Genomic DNA, 22,304 nt, shown 5'->3' on the forward strand with positions numbered 1-22,304 from the left:
CTGAAGAAGAGAAAGGTGGGAAAGAGTAGTGGAGAGAGGAAGATAGGAGGGGTCAGTAAAGAACAAAGGAAGAAAACAAGAAAAAAACAAAGGAGGATATGATGGATTTTGTCCTTCTATGTATCCCCTTAAAAAACACACACACGCACACACACTCCAAAGTTCGAATATTTAATTGTTAGAAATAAAAAGAAGTAGGTTTTAAAGAATCATTATTCTAACCCACAAATGAAACTCTTGAGTAAGGAAAACGTTCAGTTCCAAAGCAAATTAGAATTTCCAAGTCTCACAAATCCCATTTCTAGAAACATCTTCTGAATAGGGAGGACATCCAGGGGCATGCCAATTAGGATTGTGCTTTTATTTTCTATTCCTGTTAAACTGAAATCAGTGTTAGATTAGGACAATTCAAAGAGTGTAGGAACTGACAACCATCTAGGACAGGAGCCTATTGCATTCCTACAGTGACAAATTCTCACAACTGAATTGCAGTTAAAAAAAATGAACCCATGGTTTGGATTTGTGGTATAATTTGTACAAGGATTATGTATCCCAGAAGAGTGAATAAGGCTCTCAGGTGTACATTCCCACTTTGCCATATAACTGCTGTTTCAATGATGACACCTTATCTAATTTTTAAGTGATAATGCAGGTAGTGATTCTAGTGTTGTACTGAGACACAACAACACAGAAACAAAAACAAAATCTGATCACTTATGGCAATTGTAATCCACATTAGGTAGACATCACCTTTCCTTCCTTCCTTCCTTCCTTCCTTCCTTCCTTCCTTCCTTCCTTCCTTCCTCCCTCCCTCCTTCCCTTCCTTCCTTCTTTTTTTTTCTTTCTTTCTTTCTTTCTTTCTTTCTTTCTTTCTTTCTTTCTTTCTTTCTTTTTTCTTTCTACATTCCTTTCTTAATTTCTTCTTTTCTTCTGTTTTGATCTGCCTGAAATAAAATTATTCTTTTTACACAAAAGAGTTCTTTAATTTCCAGTGTTATCTAAGGATATATAAACATAATTAATTAAGATAAGAAATAGGTTAAATAAAGTTACAATTAAGTATTAATATATTAATTCATACAGAAAGAATACCTAGAAATCAGTCAAGATAGACTAAAAAAGAAGAAATATACAATAGCTTAACAAACAAAAATGAAGTGGATTTTAATATAAATAATACTAGATTTTTAAGTAAGAGAATAACAACAATGAAAATGGCCTAATTTGAAGAAAAATGGTTGAGATTGAGAAATGGAGGCACTGCTGGTCAGATTCTGTATTTGCTGGATTTCACTAATGTTCTTTTTTGTTGTTGTTTGTTTTTTTTGTTTGTTTGTTTGTTTTTGTTGTTGTTGTTGTTTGGTTTTTCGAGACAGAGTTTCTCTGTGGCTTTGGAGCCTGTCCTGGAACTAGCTCTGTAGACCAGGCTGGTCTCAAGCTCACAGAGATCCACCTGCCTTGCCTCCAGAGTGCTGGGATTAAAGGCGTGTGCCACCATCGCCAGGCTTTCATTATTGTTCTTTTAAATATCCCTTAAAAACCCAAATCCCTCATCTCTTCTTAATTGCTAATCATCATCCATGAAGTTTAATATCTCCATTAGCATCATAGGCAATGAGTATTATCTAAATATGGAGGATGATAGGATTTTGGTTAACAGGTGAGATGTAGTATACCGTTTCAAAAGTCCCTGATATCACACTTATATACTACAACCTAGCCTTGGAATAATAAGATGTTATTTTGCTGTATTTAATGTGACCAGCCCAAAAGTACCATTTAAAAATGAGAATGACTGAATTAACAAAATGCATAAATATCTGTAGACAGAAAAGTAATATTAATTAGATCTTTGGGGACATATGGTAGAAAAAATAGTAATTTTTTAAACATTTATTTATTTATTATGTATACAATACTCTGTGTGCATGCCTGGAGGCCAGAAGAGGGCGCCAGACCTCTTTACAGATGGTTGTGAGCCACCATGTGGTTGCTGGGAATTGAGCTCAGGACCTTTGGAAGAGCAGGCAATGCTCTTAACCTCTGAGCCATCTCTCCAGCTCCATAAAATAGTAATTTTTTATCAGTTATCAGATGATGTAAAGTATTTATTAATTATATCCATCTTCTGCTAACTTTTATAGGTATGTTTAGAATTATGTGCAATATAGTGTTATTGTATACATAAAGTTGTCCATGTCTGAAGGTGAATTTAGAAAAAGTCATGGCAGACAGGTCATGGGAATTCTCTTAATCATTTTAATGAAGCTAGACCTCCTCTTATGAATGGCTGGAGAAATGAGAAGTTAAATAAAGTGGTTTGTTCAGTGCTGTGGCTTGATGATTCACTATGGCTTTAGTGAGTTTTAATACAAACATAAACATTCAAGGTAAGTCATTTGATCATGACAGTAGGTCAGATAGAAGACAATGAAGACTGAAATGTGTTGACAGTATGTTATGAACATAAACAGGAAATTTTATAGGCTGCAAACATTAAGATTGTTTAAATAATCAAGTAGTAAAAATAAGAAAACACAAAATTGTTTCCAGATTTCTAGTAAGGTATACAGTGTTTAATGAAAGCAAGTGAGAAAGGAGAAATGAGCCAGTTTGAGTAGAGGAGGGTTGAATCCGAAGCTGTTTAATTGAACATTTGAGAACAGAAGCCTGAAATGAATAGAAAAATCCAAAATGGAGATACAATGCTAATATTTAGAATATAGGGCAGTATTGTGATCTACACATCATAAGTCAAGGAAAGAATATGATGCTTCAGCTAATAGCAGAATCTCTGGGATACCAACAAGCAGTGTGTATACAGTAAAAGTATGCAAAGACTTCATAAGTAAAGTTCAAAGACTATGAAGAGAAACTGAAGACTAATTGACATTAGAAACTCCTCACAAGACACACATAGCAGAGATAAACTGAAAGTTCCTGCTGTGGACTTGAATTATTTAAGGACTAACAGGTTTCATTGCTTTAGCAAGTGACTCACCATCGGCATGAGCCACAGCAACAATGGCGTGCCTCTTTGAGACCTGGGACTCCTCCTGAGATATACTGATCCTCATATACATCCTGAAAAGCCTTATTGCCTTGTCTCCCTGTATTGCTTAGACCAAAGATGCTCTTATAAATCCTTCTCCCATTGGAAAGATATCTGTTATTAAAGGCTTACTTCTAAGGTCACTGCAGAACAAATCTTTTGATGTTTTCCAAGAAAGAATAAAATTTAAACTACCATGTCACTTCTGAATTTATCTCCCTGTTAGACTTCAGACTAGAGCTACAGTTTTGCTGAAAACTTCTTCAAGTAGCAAAAATAGAGTACATCTTTCCCAATATCTTACCTTCTTAGGTCTAGAATTAACCCCCATCTTTTCTTTTAATTTATTCCTAGTATTGTATACATAGGATTATGTTGAATGGAACTGAAAATTGTGAATTTCAAAACAAATGGTATCAAATGAGGATTTAATATTATGTATCTTAAATTAAGTATTAAAGCAAAATAATTCATGCAAGTGATAAATTAGAACATTAGAGCTCACTTACTGAACTATAGTTGAATTATTCATAACTTTGAAAATTTTACAATGATCAAAAAAATCAACAGTGTTCACTCTATCATATACAGTCCTAAACTCAAAATTAACTTGGAAAAAAATAACAGCCACTAATTAAATTTTCTTATACTATTTAATTATGAGACATTATAAGGTGTTAAATGCTGTGGATGCCATATACATGAGAGAATAATAAATGTACTACATTTTAGAGAAAAGGAATGTGTATAGTAATTAACAAATGATAAAAATCAGTTTTAAAGCTGTTTTGTAATTTTGTTAATAATGTAAGACACTTCCTGAGTTTGTTTAATTATTTTTTTGAGACAAGGTTTCTCTGTTGTATTGGTGCCTGTCTTGTAGACCAAGCTGGCCTAGAACTCACAGAGATCTGCCTGTCTCTGCCTCCTGAATGCTGGGATTAAAGTGTATGCCACCACTGCCCAGCTCTAAGTTTATTTGTAATGGCTTTAAAAGCTATGTGTGATTCTGTTGATTTTTCATTTTCTACCAAACTAAATATGTACCAACATACTTAAAACAAAAATTGAGACAGAAGATGAATTACCAAAGAAGTTGGCTTTAATATCTTATGTTTATTTATAAATAGATTGTTTTCTGTCATTTGACTCCAAAAACTTAGCCAGCAAGCTCATTCCAACAAAAAGAGTGGCCATGCTATAAAATCATGACATTATTAGTTGTGAAATCTGATGAGTTCCATAACTGATTATACAGTTTTGATTTCATATCATGATTTACTCTGGCTTTTACAAGGTTGAATTGTAAATTGTCAGTATTTGTATTTATGCCCTAATACTCAAGGTAAAATACTTCAATCCATGTAAGAATCCGATACCAGTAGCTTAATATTTGTTTTTTTAAATCATCATCACATTCTTTTCTACAACCACTAATTACCCAAAGATAATATTATCTGCAATCATATTATAGAAGAAAAACATCTGCTGTTTTCTGGACACAGTGTTGGTGTCATTGTTAGCTACAGATCTGAATACATCTTGCCTTCATCTTCCTTCTTGACATGCCTATTAATACTGTGTGATGTAAATGCAGTTGTTTCAGAATGAATGATATCATGGTATTATGAAAAAGCTAAGGATTTAGACAATAAAAAAGTCATTAATCTGGGCATGTCAATTTCAGAATATGATACCATATAAAGCTATGCTAATTTAGAATTCTCTCACTTATAGTAAAATTATATCAATTAAACATAATATTATCTCTTACATAAAATGATATAAGCATGTTTGTGTATATATTATATGTATATATCAATTTATGTATATATTATGTATATCAATTAGTAGCATGTATATATTATGTATATCAATTAGTAACATGTATATATTGTGCATATCAATTAGTAATACATTCATGGGTGTGGAACATTAATTTATGTTTACATATAATGTTAAAAAACATGCAAATAGGCATCATGTATATTTTATTAGTTTTTATATTTTTATGTATGTGCTCTTTTTGTACACATAATATCATTTTAGTAGAATATGTATGTAAGGGTGTATGTGTAGATTTTTGCAAGTGTGAAAGTATAAAGAAGGTAAGTCTTATTAAATATTCCTATGAGATACTTTTAAAGACATTGTTAGAATTACTGATTTCTCAACAAACTTCCTAATTTGTTTCTCAAAGCTAAATGTCCTATGTTAGTATTTCATGGGATATATTTGTTAATTCCATATTATTTTCATATAAAATGAACATTTTTATGTGAGTCTTCTTAGTCAAATTTTAATATATGTAATACCTGCTATTTTAAAGTAGCATGGTGTACCCAAATATCCTATAGTTGACTGAAATCATATTGGATTTAAGCAATATATTTATAAATATTTTCAAAAACTGTATTTTGAATACAATTACAAACATTAATTTATATCTCTAGAGGATCAGATCTAAGTACACTAGAGAACTAAACATAAAACCTAGTTAGTGTAGATGTTACAAGCACCATGCAAAGTTGGTTTCTGTATCAGTGAAATAGCAGAATTGGCAGGCAAAGTTCCTCTCAACACACTACACAAACTAAGTTAAAAGCTTCAAGATCAATTATAGTCATATCAGGATTTTTCTGTTGTGCATACCCTTTTTGGTTGAGGCAGCTGCAATCTCTTCTTTGGATCGTTCAGCTTCTGCAAATTTAGTTATACAAAGAGTAAGCAATGGATATCAGAGTTTTCAGAATAATAACATATAGTCAGGCAAGAACACAGATAATCAAAACGTAAAATGCATATATTGTCTAGGAGAGAGAAAAGCAAGCTGCAGAGAAAGCTGAACTGCAAAACACTTTTATCGCTTTTTGCTTTTTGATAAATTAACCCTAAGTAAACTTCCTTTAGCGAGGTATAATTCTGTGATATCAAAATTGTATTCTTACGTAAGTAGTGCCAATAAAGAGTAGCTTATTCCACAAAAAGAGATATTAGATTAAGTGTATATAGTCACAGTTTAGGTGATTTATGAATGTTAGGGAAGAACTTGTAAAGCCCTTCTTTGTTCACTCTTTAATTGTCTAGGTGGTGAAGGATATTTGACCTGAATATCTGGTGGTGTAAGTATTATTAAGTATTAGTGGTGATATAAATGCTCAACTAAGTTGTTGCTGCAAGAAACAGTAACTATTTAAAAGGCAAAACTTTTGCTCCACTGAAGTTATATGAATTATCTGGTAAGGAAAATGAGAAGGCCAAACCAAAGATATGAAATGAAATGTATTCCTAGAACATGGTTTTCCATTTCAAATCAAAGGCTGACCAACTTTCTATAATTTTCTGGGCTGGGGGAAAGAAAATCAGATGAGATAACAAATCTTTGTAATGATCCCCATCTCATTTTATCAACATTTCATTATTTGAGGTTGTTCATTATTATCATATTTTTATACTTTGATGTTATTAACATTTGTATATTACTATCACTTGTATTATCTAATGACAAAGATCTTAATATTAGTATTTATTATAAATTTTATATTTATAATTTGATTTTAAAATTTATGGCTTAGACTTTTTTATAGGGTTTTAAAAGTCCCCATCCTAGAAGAACACTCCTATATATTTCTCCATATACTTTTGTAGTTTTAATTAAGTTTTCTCATCTCTGCTGCTGGCACTCCCTCTAAGAGTCAAAGGCCACCTAACACAAACTTAAATACCAGACATGAAAAGTCTCTTTTAAGTTATTAGTTAAAGTTATCTAAGATACAGCTCTTGGCCTTGGCTAATGCAAGAGGTGGAAGGTAGATCTCTATTTCTGAAGACAATATGCACTTCAAGAACACAATCCAGAAGCCCTTGAGCTAGAGCTGACTTGAATGTCCCCTCCATAAAGTCTAGCTTCTATGGTAAAAGAAAGTACATGCAAGCTTCCAAATAAGAGAAGTAATCAAGAGTCCCATCCACATGTAATACCTATGAATCACATCAATGATCAGCATGGCATGACATTCTTACAAGTGTAATAGTATCACACATACCTTGGCAGTAACCAATGGCTCTGTAATTGGTCTTAATATCCACTCAACAAAAGGAATACCATGCCTGGTATTTTAACTCTAGCTAACTATTCTATGAAATCATGGTCACTGAGAGAGAATCTACAACCACTAATTTACTAAATCAGAATAAGACTATATACCTTATTTTTTAAAGAAATAGTCCAGTGATATTAAAATAATTTATCCAATATCTTGGTATAAATGCCTCCAAACACATGTTCAATGATAAATGCCTAAATTCAAAATTCCCTTAATCTTTAATTCTGCATACTGTCTGTTCTCAAATAATTCTAGAGTACATTAGTAGAGGAGTAAAGTTTGAAAGAACAACCTCTGCTTGTTGGCTGAACATACAAAAATATGTTCAGTGGTAAAATCAGAGGGTAAAAAATAGACCATTGTTGATATTTCAAATGAATTTATATAAATAAATTTTCAATCTGTCTTGTCAGGTAAATTTTTTGTTCATAGCACAATTGACCAGAGGATAGTTTTGGATAATATAAACTAGGTGTTCTAAGCCCTTGAATTACTCAATATGAAAAGAATCAACTAAAGCAATGTTTACAAAGACCTTCAAAGCACTGGTGCTTGGTGTGACCATTGACAGTAAAATAGGGATGATGTCCAAATGTATTTTAGTAAGTAGTGGGAACATAATGTCCTTTTGAAATTTACCATGAATGGTAATGCATATGTTACATAATCAATTCTCTAAAATCCCACCTGTTAACAATCATTGTCAGTCTCAGCACTATAATATCCAATGTTCAATGTAGTATATACATTCAAGCGGGTGGAGGAAGAAATGGGTGTTTGGAGGCATTTTTGGCTTGAATCCAGATGTACAAAATAATTTATATTAACTTTCAGAAACTCTAAATATAGTTCTGTGGTGTGTGTGGGTCCTTCTATCTGTGTGCTGCGTTTTTCTTTTTTTTTTTTTGGTTAATGAATAAAGAAACTGCCTTGGCCTGTTGATAGGGCAGAACTTCGGTAGGTGGGGAAGACAGAACTGAATGCTGGGAGGAAAAAGGGTAGGGTCTGAAAGAGGTGCCATGAAGCTGCCATCACCAGAGATAAACCTGCTGAAACTTTGCTGGTAGGCCACATGGTGATATACAGATTAATAGAAATAGGTTAAATTAAGATGTAAGAGTTAGCCAACAAAAGCTAATGGGCAAAGCAGTGTTTTAATTAATACAGTTTCTGTGTGGCTATTTTGGTTCTGGGCAGCTGGGACAAACAAGCAGCCTCCACCTTACAACAGGCCTGACATTTCTGTATTTCCCAAGACACTCTTTCTTCATCACCTTCACCTCACAGCATTGCAGGGACATTAAGATCCCCTTAATAGTACGTGTCATTGAAACTTGGACAGTTTCTATCTTTTGTAATGATCATAGGACCCACAAAAGCCTCTGCTTCAAACTGATAAGTGTGTCTCCTACAGTGATATTACTTAATGTTCAGGATCTGGGTAGATGGGTTTTTCCTATTAACTCAATTTAATTTGTAGCTATGAATCCAGGGTTAAGGAAAATTAATTTTCCATGAACTTTTCTTCTATTAATCTCACCTTTGGTTTTAAATTCAGTGTCACGATATGGAATCACATACATATCTGCTTTATGTACATTTACCTATATATCTAATTGTCTTACATACTATTATGATTTAAAATAATAAACCAGACACTCTGGTAATACCTAGAAACTTCACAATACATTATATTGTCAAGTTAAAGACTTTTCAAAAATATCCAAAATTTATGCAACTTTCCCCTTAGCATTAAACTTATAGTCTACAGTAACCTTATAGTGTACAGTAACTTAGTAAAATCTGTTATTTTATGATTTCAATACCTAAAAGGCCAATTTCAAGATAAATGTCTAATCATAATTATAATAGATAATTTTAAGAAACAAGGGCTTATGAATCATTTTAAATTAATTTAAAGTAAAGACTAATATTCAGTTTAATCCCATATGTCATAAGTGGTTGGGTACTAACTCTTTTTAAATTTTATATTGGGTTTAAATCATTTGGCAAGCTAGTTTACTAGTTTTCTGCAAAAGATGCTTAGCTCTTCAGAATGTGATTGAACAGTGCTGCACAGATGGACATAATTCTAGATTTTATTCTTGTGGATGAATATTTTTATCTGTATGTTACATTTCTTCATGAGAAATGTTAATTTTCTAAGTAATTTTCAATCTAAAGTTTTCTATGAGCAATGCAAAATTATCAGTTTCACTTTCTACATTTTCTTGATTATGCATTTCCATGGCTTAGCATACTAAACAATCTATAATACAAAGTTTCAGTTAGCCTTACATTCAGCTTTAAACTTACAGTTTTACATGAAAATATAAACAGAATTATAGGTCATAATAAAGTACTTTTTAATTTTTTTAAGATTGCATATGTGTGTGTTTTAGTGATTTTGAATGCCCATTGATATTATGAGAGGACATTGGATGATCTGGAACTGGAGTTATAGATAATTGTGAACCAATATGGGTGTTGGGAACTGATCTGAAGAACTCCAGTCTTCTGTAAGTGCACCAAGTATTTTCCACTGTTGAATCATTTCTCTAACCCTAAGCTACTCTTTTTCAATATCTATAACTTTTTAATGTCTTTGCGAACAAATGAAATTGCAATGTTCTTTTTTTTTTTTTTTTTTGGTTTTTCGAGACAGGGTTTCTCTGTGGCTTTGGAGCCTGTCCTGGAACTAGCTTTGTAGACCATTTTTTAAAAGACATCAAACTACCAAATATTTCAATTATTCTGTGATATATCTGTCAATAATATACTGTTTTAAAAATAAAACATTAAATAAAATATAGGGCTTCTTTATATGTCAGTACCAGGATCAATGTTTATTCACCTTCAACTTAAAATAAAAATATAAATTCATTCTATAGTATATGCAGCATATATTCTATTATTAATCTTATAGATAAAGCATAAGGAAGTTAGTATTTTTCCTAAAAGCAAATGCCTCATATTGCACTTAATGTCAATTAATAACAGTATTGAAATAACTATTTCAACAAACTAAAATATAATAAGCAACAAACAAGCATTTCTCCTTAAGAATGTTTCAAGATCTGCCACTGATGCATCTGTCATACGTTTTCAGAATAATTTCCGAATATGAGGATATAAACATTAAGAAAAGTGAAACTCTACAAAAGAAATCTTAATAAAATTTTAGGAAGGCTACATTCCATTGAAATGTCAACTATCATGGTAGACAAAGTACATTGCTAAAAAGCTTGATAAAGGTATTAATAGGATCTTTAGATAGTTAATTAGGAAATGTGTAAGAAAATGGAACTGTTGTTAGCTCTATGAGATACAAAAACAGATGTGACAGAATACAGAATTATGGTCTAAATTAAGGAAACTCACAAACGGATGCTCACTGACAAATTTTCATTAGGACAAACACAAAGAAAGCCAGATGAGTTATCTTGCACATTATTTCACCATAACAATTAATCATATAGAAACATGGACAAGAGGGACACAAAAAGAAGTGTTAACAAGGTCTACAGAAAAAAATGCAGGTGAGTAATTCACATACTTGCTTTCCCAGGTTTTTCACTTGGAGCTGCAATGAGAAGAAAAAAAATCAGTTTTCATTAACTAGTAGCTTTTTATTTATTTTAAATAACTTTGAGATATAGTTGTTTGGGAGATAGCAAGTATAACACTGAAAAAAATAGATCTGAGGAGAAAATGTAGCTTTGTAGTTTTCTTTGTGGTCCTCTAAAATGAATTTCAAAGTCCAAAGATTTGGGAAGCTGTAGAAAGTGAGTTCATACATCCTTCAGTATTTGCTCGTGCTGTATTTACTCTACTTTCAAAAATTATCAAACAACCTGATTGCTTCCATGTTTAGACAAATATATGTTCCCAAATCTATAAGACTGTCCCAAAGAACATAAATTATTTTTTAAAAATTATCCAGTAATTCTTTCTTTTAAAATTTATTTTATTTATTTTACATCCTAACCAATTTTTCCTTCCTCTTCTCCTTCCATCTTCCCTCCTCTGAGCCCTCTCCCTAAATTCACTCCTCTTTCTGTTCAGAAAGTATCGAGGGCATCAACAAAGCATGACATATAAAGTTGCAGTAAGACTAAGTACCACCCCTTGTATTAAGGCTAGGCAAGGCAATACACTATGAGGAATAGGTTTCCAAGAGCCAGCCAAAGCATTGGGGACAACCCCTGCTACTATTGTTAGGAGTTCTTCAAGCAGAACAAGCTACACAACTGTCACATATATGTAGAGGGCTAGGTGGTCCCATGCAGGTCCCCTGGTTGTTGGTTCAGACTGTGAGCTCCAATGAAGCCAGGTTAGTTGTTTCTGTGGGTTTTCTTGTGATGTCCTTGACACTTCTGGCTTCCTCACTTCGGCAGGATTCCCTGAGCTCCACCTAATATTTGTCTGGGGATCTCTGCATCTGTTTCCATCAGTTACTGAATGAAAGCTCTCTGATGATGCTTGGGATAGTCACCAATCTGATCAAAGGAGAGGGTCAGTTCAGGCATTGTTAAGAGTCTTAGCTAGAGGCCGGGCGGTGGTGGTGCACGCCTTTAATCCCAGCACTCGGGAGGCAGAGGCAGGCAGATCTCTGTGAGTTCGAGACCAGCCTGGTCTACAAGAGCTAGTTCCAGGACAGGCTCCAAAAAACCACAGAGAAACCCTGTCTCGAAAAACCAAAAAAAAAAAGAGTCTTAGCTAGAGTAATCCTTGTAAATTCATGGGAGTTTCCACTTTCTTAAAAAAAATGTTTAATTAACCAGGCATGGTATTGTTCACCTTTAGTCCCAGGACTGGAGAGGCAGAGGCAGGAGTATCTCTGTGAGTCTGAGGCCAGCCTTATATACATAGTGAGTTTTAGGACAGAAAGAATTACATAGGAAGGCCTTGTCTCTAAAATTAAAGCAAAACCAAATGAAAATGCTTGAGTATTAGTAAGTTGGTGCATTGCACCCACACCTTCAGATGTGCATACAGTGACCGCAGACAGACTATTGTAGTTAGCTATAATACATAGGAATAATACTGATCCGTCAAAATTGCTCATGTCAGATCTTGTGTATAATTCTGCATGTTTTCCATAATTTATGCTCTATCTTTGACTACCATATATATGTGTAAATATGAGCATGTATTCGTTATTACTGTGGGAATGCACTCCTGAATAAATAGGCACCAATCTATAATGCAGACAAAGCATCACTTTTCTAAGTGGTAAGTTTGACTGTTATTGTGAAATAATGAAACATGCTATTATTTCACCTCTTAGATTACGTGTCTGAAAATTATTTAGTTTTTATACTTTAGAGCCAATTATTACTCTATTTCATGTTCATCTCTTCAACTAATAAACTGTTATCAAGTGCTCATTGTGTATCTGGAATTATAAAAGTCAATTTTGAGAATAAAAAGCTAAATCCCATCTGTATCCTCTGTCTTCTGATGTTTTAAAGCCCAGAAAAGAAAAGGGAATTAAATCAGCATATTAAAATCTATGATAACCATAAGAAAAAAAACTGCTATTGAAGTTGAAAAGATGTCCAAGCAGACTTTGTTCATCTCAGAAGGTATTACAAAGTTGGCCCAAGAATAAGAAACGTAGGTTTGAACACTTCTAGCAAGAGGTTATAGATATGCTAAGCTTTGGCTGTATTCTCTTGGCTAGTGACGTAATGTTAAATGAATGTTGTTTCATTTTAAATACAATGAAATGTGATAGGAGCAGCAGAGAGGATAATTGAGGAAATGTTCACCCGCAAACATGCACACCCTCTGCACATACACACATCTTCACACCCACACTCTCCAAAAGTCATCGCCTGCACAAACGTGTACACTCACATCTTGTATACACACATCTTCATATGTCCTGTACACATGTGCGTGCGAGCACACACACACACACAAAGACTGTGTACAAAAGCCTCAGTTACATTCTTTAAATAGTAGAATAAAGTAAATAACTTTAAATAATAAAATAAAAACTACCAAGAAAAAGCTATAGGTAGTGTTTAAGGCAAGGTCAACTGAAAGTATTTAAGTATTTCAGAAATTATAAACTGGAATAATTTATTTGAACTGGTTAAATTTTAGAAAACCTTAAGAAAATGATTTCATGTCCACATTGTCTGTATTTTTAATTTCAGTTGTTTTATTTGTCTGGTTGACTGGTTTTAATTTTCTAATCTTAGGATGTTGCTATATTGAGAGAAACACCCCAGAGCAGTCCAAAATGTTGTTAATCAATTCTATGAACAGGAGAGAACATTTTCGGGAGTTGAATATCTTGTGTTTCAAAAGTAAAACAATGTGAGGAGAGCATTCACAGAAATGTTTTATTCTTGCCTTCTCTTGTCTGCTTTAATCATAAGTGTATCTAGAAACCAGTGTTGGTGATTGTCGTTGCTGATAATCAGCTTCCTGGACTCAAGACCCACTGAGGAGACAATTGTCTGGGCATGTGAGTGAGGGGTTATCTAAACCAGATGAGTTGAAGAGGGAAACCCACGGCAATCATGGGCACCCACGAGCTGTGGTCCTGGGCTAGACCCAGCGGTCATTATTCTCTCCATGCAGACTGTGAATATGATGTAACTTAGTGCATTGAGCTCTCCTATGTCCTGATGGACTATACCCTTGTACTTTGAGATAAATAAATCCTTCATCACAGGTTGCTTTTGCTGGGTGATTTTTCCAACAATAGTGTTTCTCAAATATTGCCCAAATGGATGAAAGGTGATCTTACTAAGATGTAGATTCTGACTTACTTGGTCTGAGGGGAGACTAGATATTCATACTAGCAACCTATTAGAGGACCTGATACTGCTAGTTCATAGACACTAGTTTAGCAAAAAAAAGGAAGAACACAGTATTCAATTTACATACTCTCAAACTGTACTGATATTGATTCTATAAAGACCTTAGAAAACAGACAATGAGATGACAGATTTCCTGCCTTAATCTGGCATTGCCTTTATAATCCCGATTCAGGTTTGACATGGGTAAAATTGACTGAGCTACTCCAATCTCACTCACCTGGAGATTCCAATTTTGGTGACTTTGCTGTGTGAAACAAGAAAAGAAGAGGAAAATCACTAATCTGTGATAATCCATTAAATTTCAGTTTTCAAGTACCAAATAAATAATTAAAAAAGCAGAAAAACATTAAAATAATTACCTAGTTCTGTGGGCTTTTCTTTCTTTTCCTGTTCTAAAACATATTACCATTGTTAATATTATTATACTTCTATATTTTCTAAATAAAATTAGTAGTGTAAACAAACATACATTGCTAATGTTAGACCACAGAAACTCATGAATGTCACAAAATGATTAATATCTCACCCTCAGTGTAGCCCTTTATCCCTTGTTCATTGAGCATGTTCCCCTAGCATCGCACTGAAATATTCTAAATATTAAGCAATTTTTTATGAAGTATTACAAGAAAAATAATATAGATTTTTAAAGGATGCAACACATTAAGCTTGCTCTTATTTTATATTAAAATGAATTAAAGTTTGGATACAAAGTAAGCACCGAGTATAATTATAGTTGATTTAAAATAATTTATAGAAAGTTGAAACTGGGTCCATTTTATATGGACTGCCTCTGCCAAGTATTCTTAGCTATGTATTTAGTGACAATAAGAACTTTGATGAGAAAATTTAAGCACTAGGATAAAGGAAGAAGGCCAGTGGAAACAAACACACTTGCCTGGCTGTACAAAGCCTGCTACACTATAATCCTCGTTAGGTGGCACTTCCTTCAGAGATGCCCGCCCCCATCACATTAGATGATGAAAAGGCATGATAAGAGCCTCAAGCTGACACTGACCTATTAATAAGGACTATTTTTCTGTTGCTTATGTTCCTATTCTAATTTAAAGATTCTCAAGTGATGATAACATATAGGCATGGTAAAGCAAAGCAAGACAGAGATTTCATGAGATTTTACCTAGTGAATACAATCTGAAGATAGGGAGATATTTGCATTGAAAGAGTTCTCTATAAGCCGAATTCTAGGATGAAAGAGTGCCAAATGGTTTTCTCTGACCAATGCATCAAACTCACCCTGTACAATTTTATTCTCCAAGCCTGTATTGATGTATGCAGTTTAGGCAACTTATTCTGCTCTGACACAGTAGCTAGCAGTAAAGTAAATAAAACAAGTGGTTTGACCAAGTGCTGAGAGCAAAAACAAAATTGAGTGGCTTAGCTAAAACTAAACATACTAAACACATTCCTGAAAGTCCAAATGACAGTTAACTGGGAGTGATGTTAATTTTTAATTTCTTTAAACATATGTTCATTTTTATTTCGTATTTAAGTTCTTTGTTAATATGTGTACATGCATACCGTGTGTTATATATGAAAAGGGGCCTTGGATCCCCTGGAACCAGAGGTACAGATAGTTGAAAGGCACCACGTGGGTGATGGGAACCAGACCTTGGTCCTCTGAAAAATCATTAAGTGTTCTTAATCAATAAGTCATCTTTCCAGGTCCTGGGTGTATGGTTTAACTAACAATTGAATAACTAACTGAAACATTTAAAGATGTTTATATTAATAAAGTGATGACAACAAAGAATTACTGAAAGTGAATTTCAGCTTTTGTCAAACTCAAACACTGACTATGTATGATATCTAAAGAAGAAATAAAAAGCTTTCCTCTCTTTATATATATAAAATCCTATTATATACATATATGTACATTTTATAAAATCCTATATATTGACATTATATAAAATCCTATTACATACATATACGTATATGGGATTTAAAGTTTTTCCAGACTTACTGCATCTCCTTGGCAATATTCAAGACACTAATATATTTTATAAATAAACATTTCTTTTATTTTATTAAACAGCTACTGAGTGTTTTCTAAGAACAAAGCATTGACTATATCACAATACTAAATATACTATATATGTGTGTGTACACATATATAGTTTTTAATAAAAATATGCTCTTTATTGAGTCCATCAACAGGCATGCCAGTTGACTTTCCATGGGAGACCTTATTCTCTCTGAGGAATTAGTAGAGGTAGTGAGGGGAGTTAGGGAGGAGCAGGAGGAGGGGAAGGATGTAGGGGGAACTATGGTTGGTACAAAAATGAACCACATTTTCAAATCTCTGACTGCCTCCATGTTCATGCAGGTGCAATGGTTTATGTTATGTTTTCTGAATCCTTGGACCAGATCTCAGAGCAGCTATATACACTCATCTATCCAGGCCTGAAGGACCATATATATTTCTCTACAGATAAATTGCTCCCTCTGGCAGGTTTGTAGCATAATTTCATGTTTCTTTCCACAGGACATGTCAGAGCAGTTTTCATGACAGAGTGTTTCAGTGTCCTAACTTTCAGTACAACCAAAACATGCCTGATTTTTTTAAGTTGATGTATATCTTAAAGCAGAATTTTAAATGTCAACAGAATCCTATCTCTATATTCCAGAAGTGTGTAACTTTAATGGCTGAGTTTATTGTCCCTTAGTTTATATTTGTTAAATATATCTTAGTTTTGCAAAACACAAACCTAGAGGCATATAGCTTTACTGAACTGTTGGCGAGCAATTTCAATAGTGTGTTGAATAATTGTGGAAGATCCTTAAGAAATGGATCCCTAGAATTTTATTGCAATGGTCTTACAGTGCTGACAGTAGGTGGAATGTGAACAAGACAAGGTATTTATAGATTACAAAAGGATAATATGGAAGAGTCTTGAAACCAGCACTCACTGTTTTCTAAGATTGGAGGCAGGAATAGATGACAACATTAAACTAACACAAGCTTTATATTATTGGGAACCAATGGAATGCGGTTATGGTAGGAAATTAAAGATTTGAATTAACTACCCACATGAGTGAGAATTATTGTTATAGTTTCTGTGCTACTATAACCTCCTTTTTACATATACTCCAGTATGCCGAAAACCAATAAATAAAGTAAAGCCACTAAAATAAACAAATCAAAATAAAAATAGAGTCCACATGCATTAAACACAGAAATTTGAAACATAAACATATCAGCACCAGCAGGGCGATTATATATAGCAGAGGCAACATATTTATACAGGCGTTGCATGCATTTCCTTACTTTTCCCCTTGGATTGTTCTGTAGAAAGAAAAAGAAGCAGGGAACAATTGCTCTTAAAAGATTTTGAGATATGTTTACCACAAAACAGTGGCTAGAGTACCTCTCCCCAACCCACCTCCCCATTACTTTTCCTTTTAAATTTCACAGGGAATCTTGCTTCGAGGTTTCACTAATTATCCCAGGTAGATCTATAAGTTGATTGACAGAAACAGAAGAGGTCTTGAATTATTCTGCTTAATGACCTGAATGTTTTATACCCGGTAGTCTTAACACACATAAGTAAACACCTTATACATACACAATTACGGAAGACAGAGGATGCATTTGCCAAATAGATCATGATTGTAGTCAAGACAAAGAATGTATACTTCAATTCCAAACAGATGACACTATGTCAAAATGATATTGAACTTATTAAATTTGTGTATTTGATATGTAACATTGTTAAGAGTCATAAAATAATCATATCTTTGAAACAGTTCATGATAGGCAAATATGAACAATTATTGGTGTTTTGTGTTTACTAGAGCTTGAGCATGGAGTCTTATGCACGATAAACAAGTGTGCTGTCCCTGAGTTACAGCTCCAGATCTCTTATTTTTGTCACTGTTAAATACTTCTAGTGGCAATATTGTCAGAGAGCTCTCTCTGTCTTACTTGCCCCTTGCTCTTTTCTCTTTCTTTTCCCTCTTTCTCATTTATATACAGGATTTTCTTCTAGACGTGTCTTTTAGTAATAAAATGCTATTTAAGGGCTCATCAAGTACCAAGTACCAACCCCCCTGTTCACACACACCCAATAAGAAAGCATTTCAAGTGTTTCTTATACCTTCTGGAGTTTTTTTCAATTTCTTGGAATCTGAAAATGCAAAGATAAATTATTGATACTGTAGATATGACTAAACTAACAATAAAATTTCCATAACCTCAGAATTATTTTTAAATTAGTCAATAGGATGACTACTTTTAAAATTATTTAAGAATAAATTGCCTTGCTTTCCAAAGGATGAACATTATAAGTCAAGAGGTTCTTTCTGAAGCATAAAGCATAGACAGGTATATAAACTAAAATATCTACATCTAATCTACATCTAATTTTTATTGATACTTAAGTTGTGGTTAGAGAAGTTATTAACTTTGTAATAGAAAGTCAGTGTTTCTAAAGATGAGTAAGAATCCATAAAATTAGCTTTTAGTTTCTCATTTGTTCTGTCTATGGTGGTCTATGTGAAATTTCTTCTACATTTTTCAATAGTCAACACATACCTAGTATGTATTCAATGATTTCTACTATTGTGGAAAATGAGTGGATTGATATTGCTTGTTAGTTACTTAACAAATTATTGTTAGGTAGGAGAGAATAGGAAGAACTTCCAGAGAAAGAGAAAAACTTGAGGTTAAAATCTAGGTGCACAAGAGATGCCAGGGAGAACTGTATGTTAGAACATATAGTACAGAATAGAGAAACTGAACCACAAGACAGAATGTAGATGAATAAAACCAGGTAAATTTGGTCAGGTAGTAGTGCTGCATTCCTTCAATTTCAGCAATGGAGAGGCAGAAACAGGTGGATCTCTGTGAATCTGAGGCCACCCTCGCCTACAAAACAACAACACAAAAAGGTTAATTTAAGTTATAAGAGCTAACGGAACAAGCCTATGCTGATGACCAAGGTTTCTTAATTAATAAGCAGTCTAACAGTCTCAGTTTTTTTTTTTTTTATGTGAACTGGTGGTCCCAAAAGAAAGTCAAACAACTTCAGAAAAAAAAAAACTCATAAAAATGTAATACCCAGTCATCATCATTGCTAGACTAATAGTTTGGAAAATGGCTGTTTATACATTGTTCTTATGACTTTTATATTTAAGAATTCAGACATTACTTATTTACTCAGAGAATGCTTATTTGTTGAGCACTGTGTCAACAACATAACATCACTAATTGGGTTGAGTATTCAGTTTAAAACTAGAGTGCTTGCCTAACAAGAATAAGGCCCTGAGTTTAATCCTAATTTCTGAGAAAAAAAAAAAGAAAACAAAACAAAACAAGAATTAAGACTTACAATGATTAAATTAAATTGGATACAGCCCTTTCAGTCAATAGACTCAATCAATTAAAACAAAAAAATTAATATAAGCAGCACAGAGCACAAGAGGACAAGAAACACGTAGTGGTAGAGCAATATGAGTACACTTCAGTGGCATATTATAGTTTAGTATTTTTTTTATGGCAGGGTTTCTCTGTAGCTTTTGAACCTGTCCTACACTACTTCTTATAGACAATGCTGGCCTAAAACTCACAGAGATCTGCCTGCCTCTGCCTCCCAAGTGCTGGGATTAAAGGCATGTGCCACCAATTCCTGGCTAGTTCAGTATTCTTGTTTTGTTTTTGTTTTTTGAGACAGGGTTTCTTTGAGCTTTGGTGCCCATCCCGGAACTAGCTCTTGTAAACCAGGCTGGCATCGAACTCCCAGAGATCAGCCAGCCTCTGCCTCCCAAGTGCTGGGATTAAAGGTATGAGCCACCACCGCCAGGCTAGTTCAGTATTCTTAAGTGAGAGGATCAAACTTCTCACAGAAAGGAGGTATCACTGGAGCCTTAAAACAATTGCATGTTCTGTTCATAGGAGGAAAGAGAACAGCAAGCTCTATTCAGATAGCAACAATACCAGAGTCGTGACATTATTATATATGCAATATTGAGAGCAACTTTGCCTAAAGTAATAAAGGAAGAGCAGGAGTTAGCATGTAGGGTGACACCCTCACTGTAGTACCCTAGTAGCCTTGTACATAGCCACTAGCGATGCAAGCTAAATTCCCAACTCCACTGATCTTAATAGGATCCCTAGTAGTACTATTAAAACATAGCCTTGTGGAAGGCTTGTGATGAGCTGATGGGACTAATCCTCCCAAGACCCCTTCATCTCTCCCATGTGACTGTGAAGACATTTTCTCACCTCCACCTCAGTCTTCTAGCCATGGATCAAAGGAAGCGAACATTAGTTCACAAAATTATATCATCATGGGAGGAATTGGCTCCTGTGGAAGTGATTCTAACTTGTTTGCTGACGTTAATATCTCATCTTGTTTTCATGTGGGAAAAGGACAACGTGAGGCAGTCACCCTCAGCTAGTTTTAATTTTTTATATCTATGAAAGTAATATATTGTGTTAGTCCCAAAGGACTTCCCATGCCTGACCCCTGGAAGTATTTGATCTGTGGTCTTGGGCTGCCAAGTTGTATGCCTGACAGCAAGTATGGAAAGCAAGTGTGAAAGTGGACTTGAGAACTTTAATTTCAGTTTAAAATTGGAGGTATCCATTCTATAGTCACAGTGGAGTCATTCAATATTTCAGACAGCTAATGATTTAAACGTTTTAATTAACACAGTTTAATATTGTAGAATGAATAACTAGTATGGGCAGGATATTTATTTCTGTCACAGTCTCAAATATTTTCCCTTCAGGATTCTGTTCAATGGCTAAAACCACTAAGGACCACAAACGGCTTCTATTTATTTTAATTGGTGTTGATAGCTTGAAAAGTAAGCTGAGAACATTTCAAACATACTTATAAATTATTAGCAACAATAAATCTGTTACAATGAACATTGATATCACACTTTATGACATATATAATTCTTTTGACAAAAATAGTGAGATGAATGACTATGCCTTCTATGCTTCTGTGAATCTTGTTAACATCTGACCTAACGAGATGACAGTTGGATTGGTATATCTGCTTAGCCATTTATCTCTTTCAAAGTCAGACCTCCTTCAGCTTCAGGAAAGTTCAAGTAAACATTCATGTGAGGAGAAAGAAAAATACAAAATGCATTTAAATTTTTAGAACGCTGTTTTTTTTTCCTCCTGGGGGAATATGGAAAAGGTCTCAGGGAATCTCTGAAGTCACTGAACACTATAAAATTGTCTGCTCTTTAAGGGTGATCAATCACTCTAGTTGACCTGAGAGCATATGAGATCACAGTGACATGCAAGCAGCAACGACATGGCTGAAGGCTGTACTTCACTGAAGTACAGATTACAGTTTTCATTTCATTTTTTAGGAAGAATAGAGCAATGAAGAGGTCAATGAGCCTGAAGTATATGAACGACTAAATGTCAGGGTTCAGTGGAAAATTGCAACTTAGCTCAGTAGAGTTTTGGAGTCTTATATTAAAAGTGTTTTGCTTTTTTTCAACAGTTGAATTTCTATGGGAAAAATTTCCAGCTACTCACATAGGGATTTGGAGAATTTCTCAAGAAAACTGATTTGAGGTATATTAGTAAAGCAAAAGCAAAACTAGAAAATGTCCTGGAGGCATAACAATGGGTTAGGGGCAATCATTCAGCTCTAATATATGAAACTATAATGTGATTATTGCTTTACTGCTTCATATACCATGGTTTTCTTAATATTTTTGTTTTATAGTTAATGAATTTCTGAATAAAAATCAATTTAGCATAATGAACTCACAGGAACACCAAAGTTTAATTTGTTTCCATGACTATCTCAAAAACAGTTATTAATATTATTTACCCAAATTAGAATATAAATTAATTTTACTACTGAAATACTAAAGCAGGAAAACAGACAAGCAAACACTTCCGAAATTTTACACTGTATACAACTGTGCTGGGAACTTACCACCTCTTTGTTCTCATGACATCTCTAAGATGTCATTCCCACATTACAGTGTTTTCCAAAGTGTTTAAGAAGGGAATATACATGGTATCATTTGGAAGATCAGTGTGAAAAGATTTACTGCATTTAAATAGAGAATTCATACAGATTGAAATGGCAGAGGAAACACAGTGATGTGTCCTAGTGGTCTTTATCATAATAGTGTGACTTCTTCCTGTCTAAAATAATAAACAAGGATTTGTTTTGTTTCCTTTTTTCATGCATATTAACTCTTTGCTTTCTGTTTAACAGAAGCAAATTGTGAACTTCACCAGAATGTGATTACATAAAATTCTAATAAAGTTAAGTATAAAATATAACCTTTGTTTTTTCCTATCATTCT

General features: G+C 33.8%; 1 protein-coding gene across 1 annotated transcript in view; it reads right to left on the minus strand.

Annotated features, from left to right (window-relative positions):
• Trdn (triadin) overlaps positions 1–22,304 on the minus strand; it is a 285,314-nt gene that overhangs the window by 85,144 nt on the left and 177,866 nt on the right. The window contains exons 16-21 of the mRNA XM_050137969.1: positions 18,110–18,139; positions 17,281–17,298; positions 14,357–14,389; positions 14,215–14,241; positions 10,715–10,741; positions 5,705–5,752 (exon numbers count right to left, since the gene is read on the minus strand). Of these exons, the coding sequence (XP_049993926.1) occupies positions 5,705–5,752; positions 10,715–10,741; positions 14,215–14,241; positions 14,357–14,389; positions 17,281–17,298; positions 18,110–18,139 (183 nt within the window). The remainder of the gene's footprint in view (positions 1–5,704; positions 5,753–10,714; positions 10,742–14,214; positions 14,242–14,356; positions 14,390–17,280; positions 17,299–18,109; positions 18,140–22,304) is intronic.

This window comes from Alexandromys fortis, unplaced genomic scaffold, assembly GCF_014885135.2.
Source record: "Alexandromys fortis isolate MF-2015 unplaced genomic scaffold, M_Fortis_MF-2015_v1.1 scaffold_14, whole genome shotgun sequence".
NCBI lineage: Eukaryota > Metazoa > Chordata > Mammalia > Rodentia > Cricetidae > Alexandromys > Alexandromys fortis.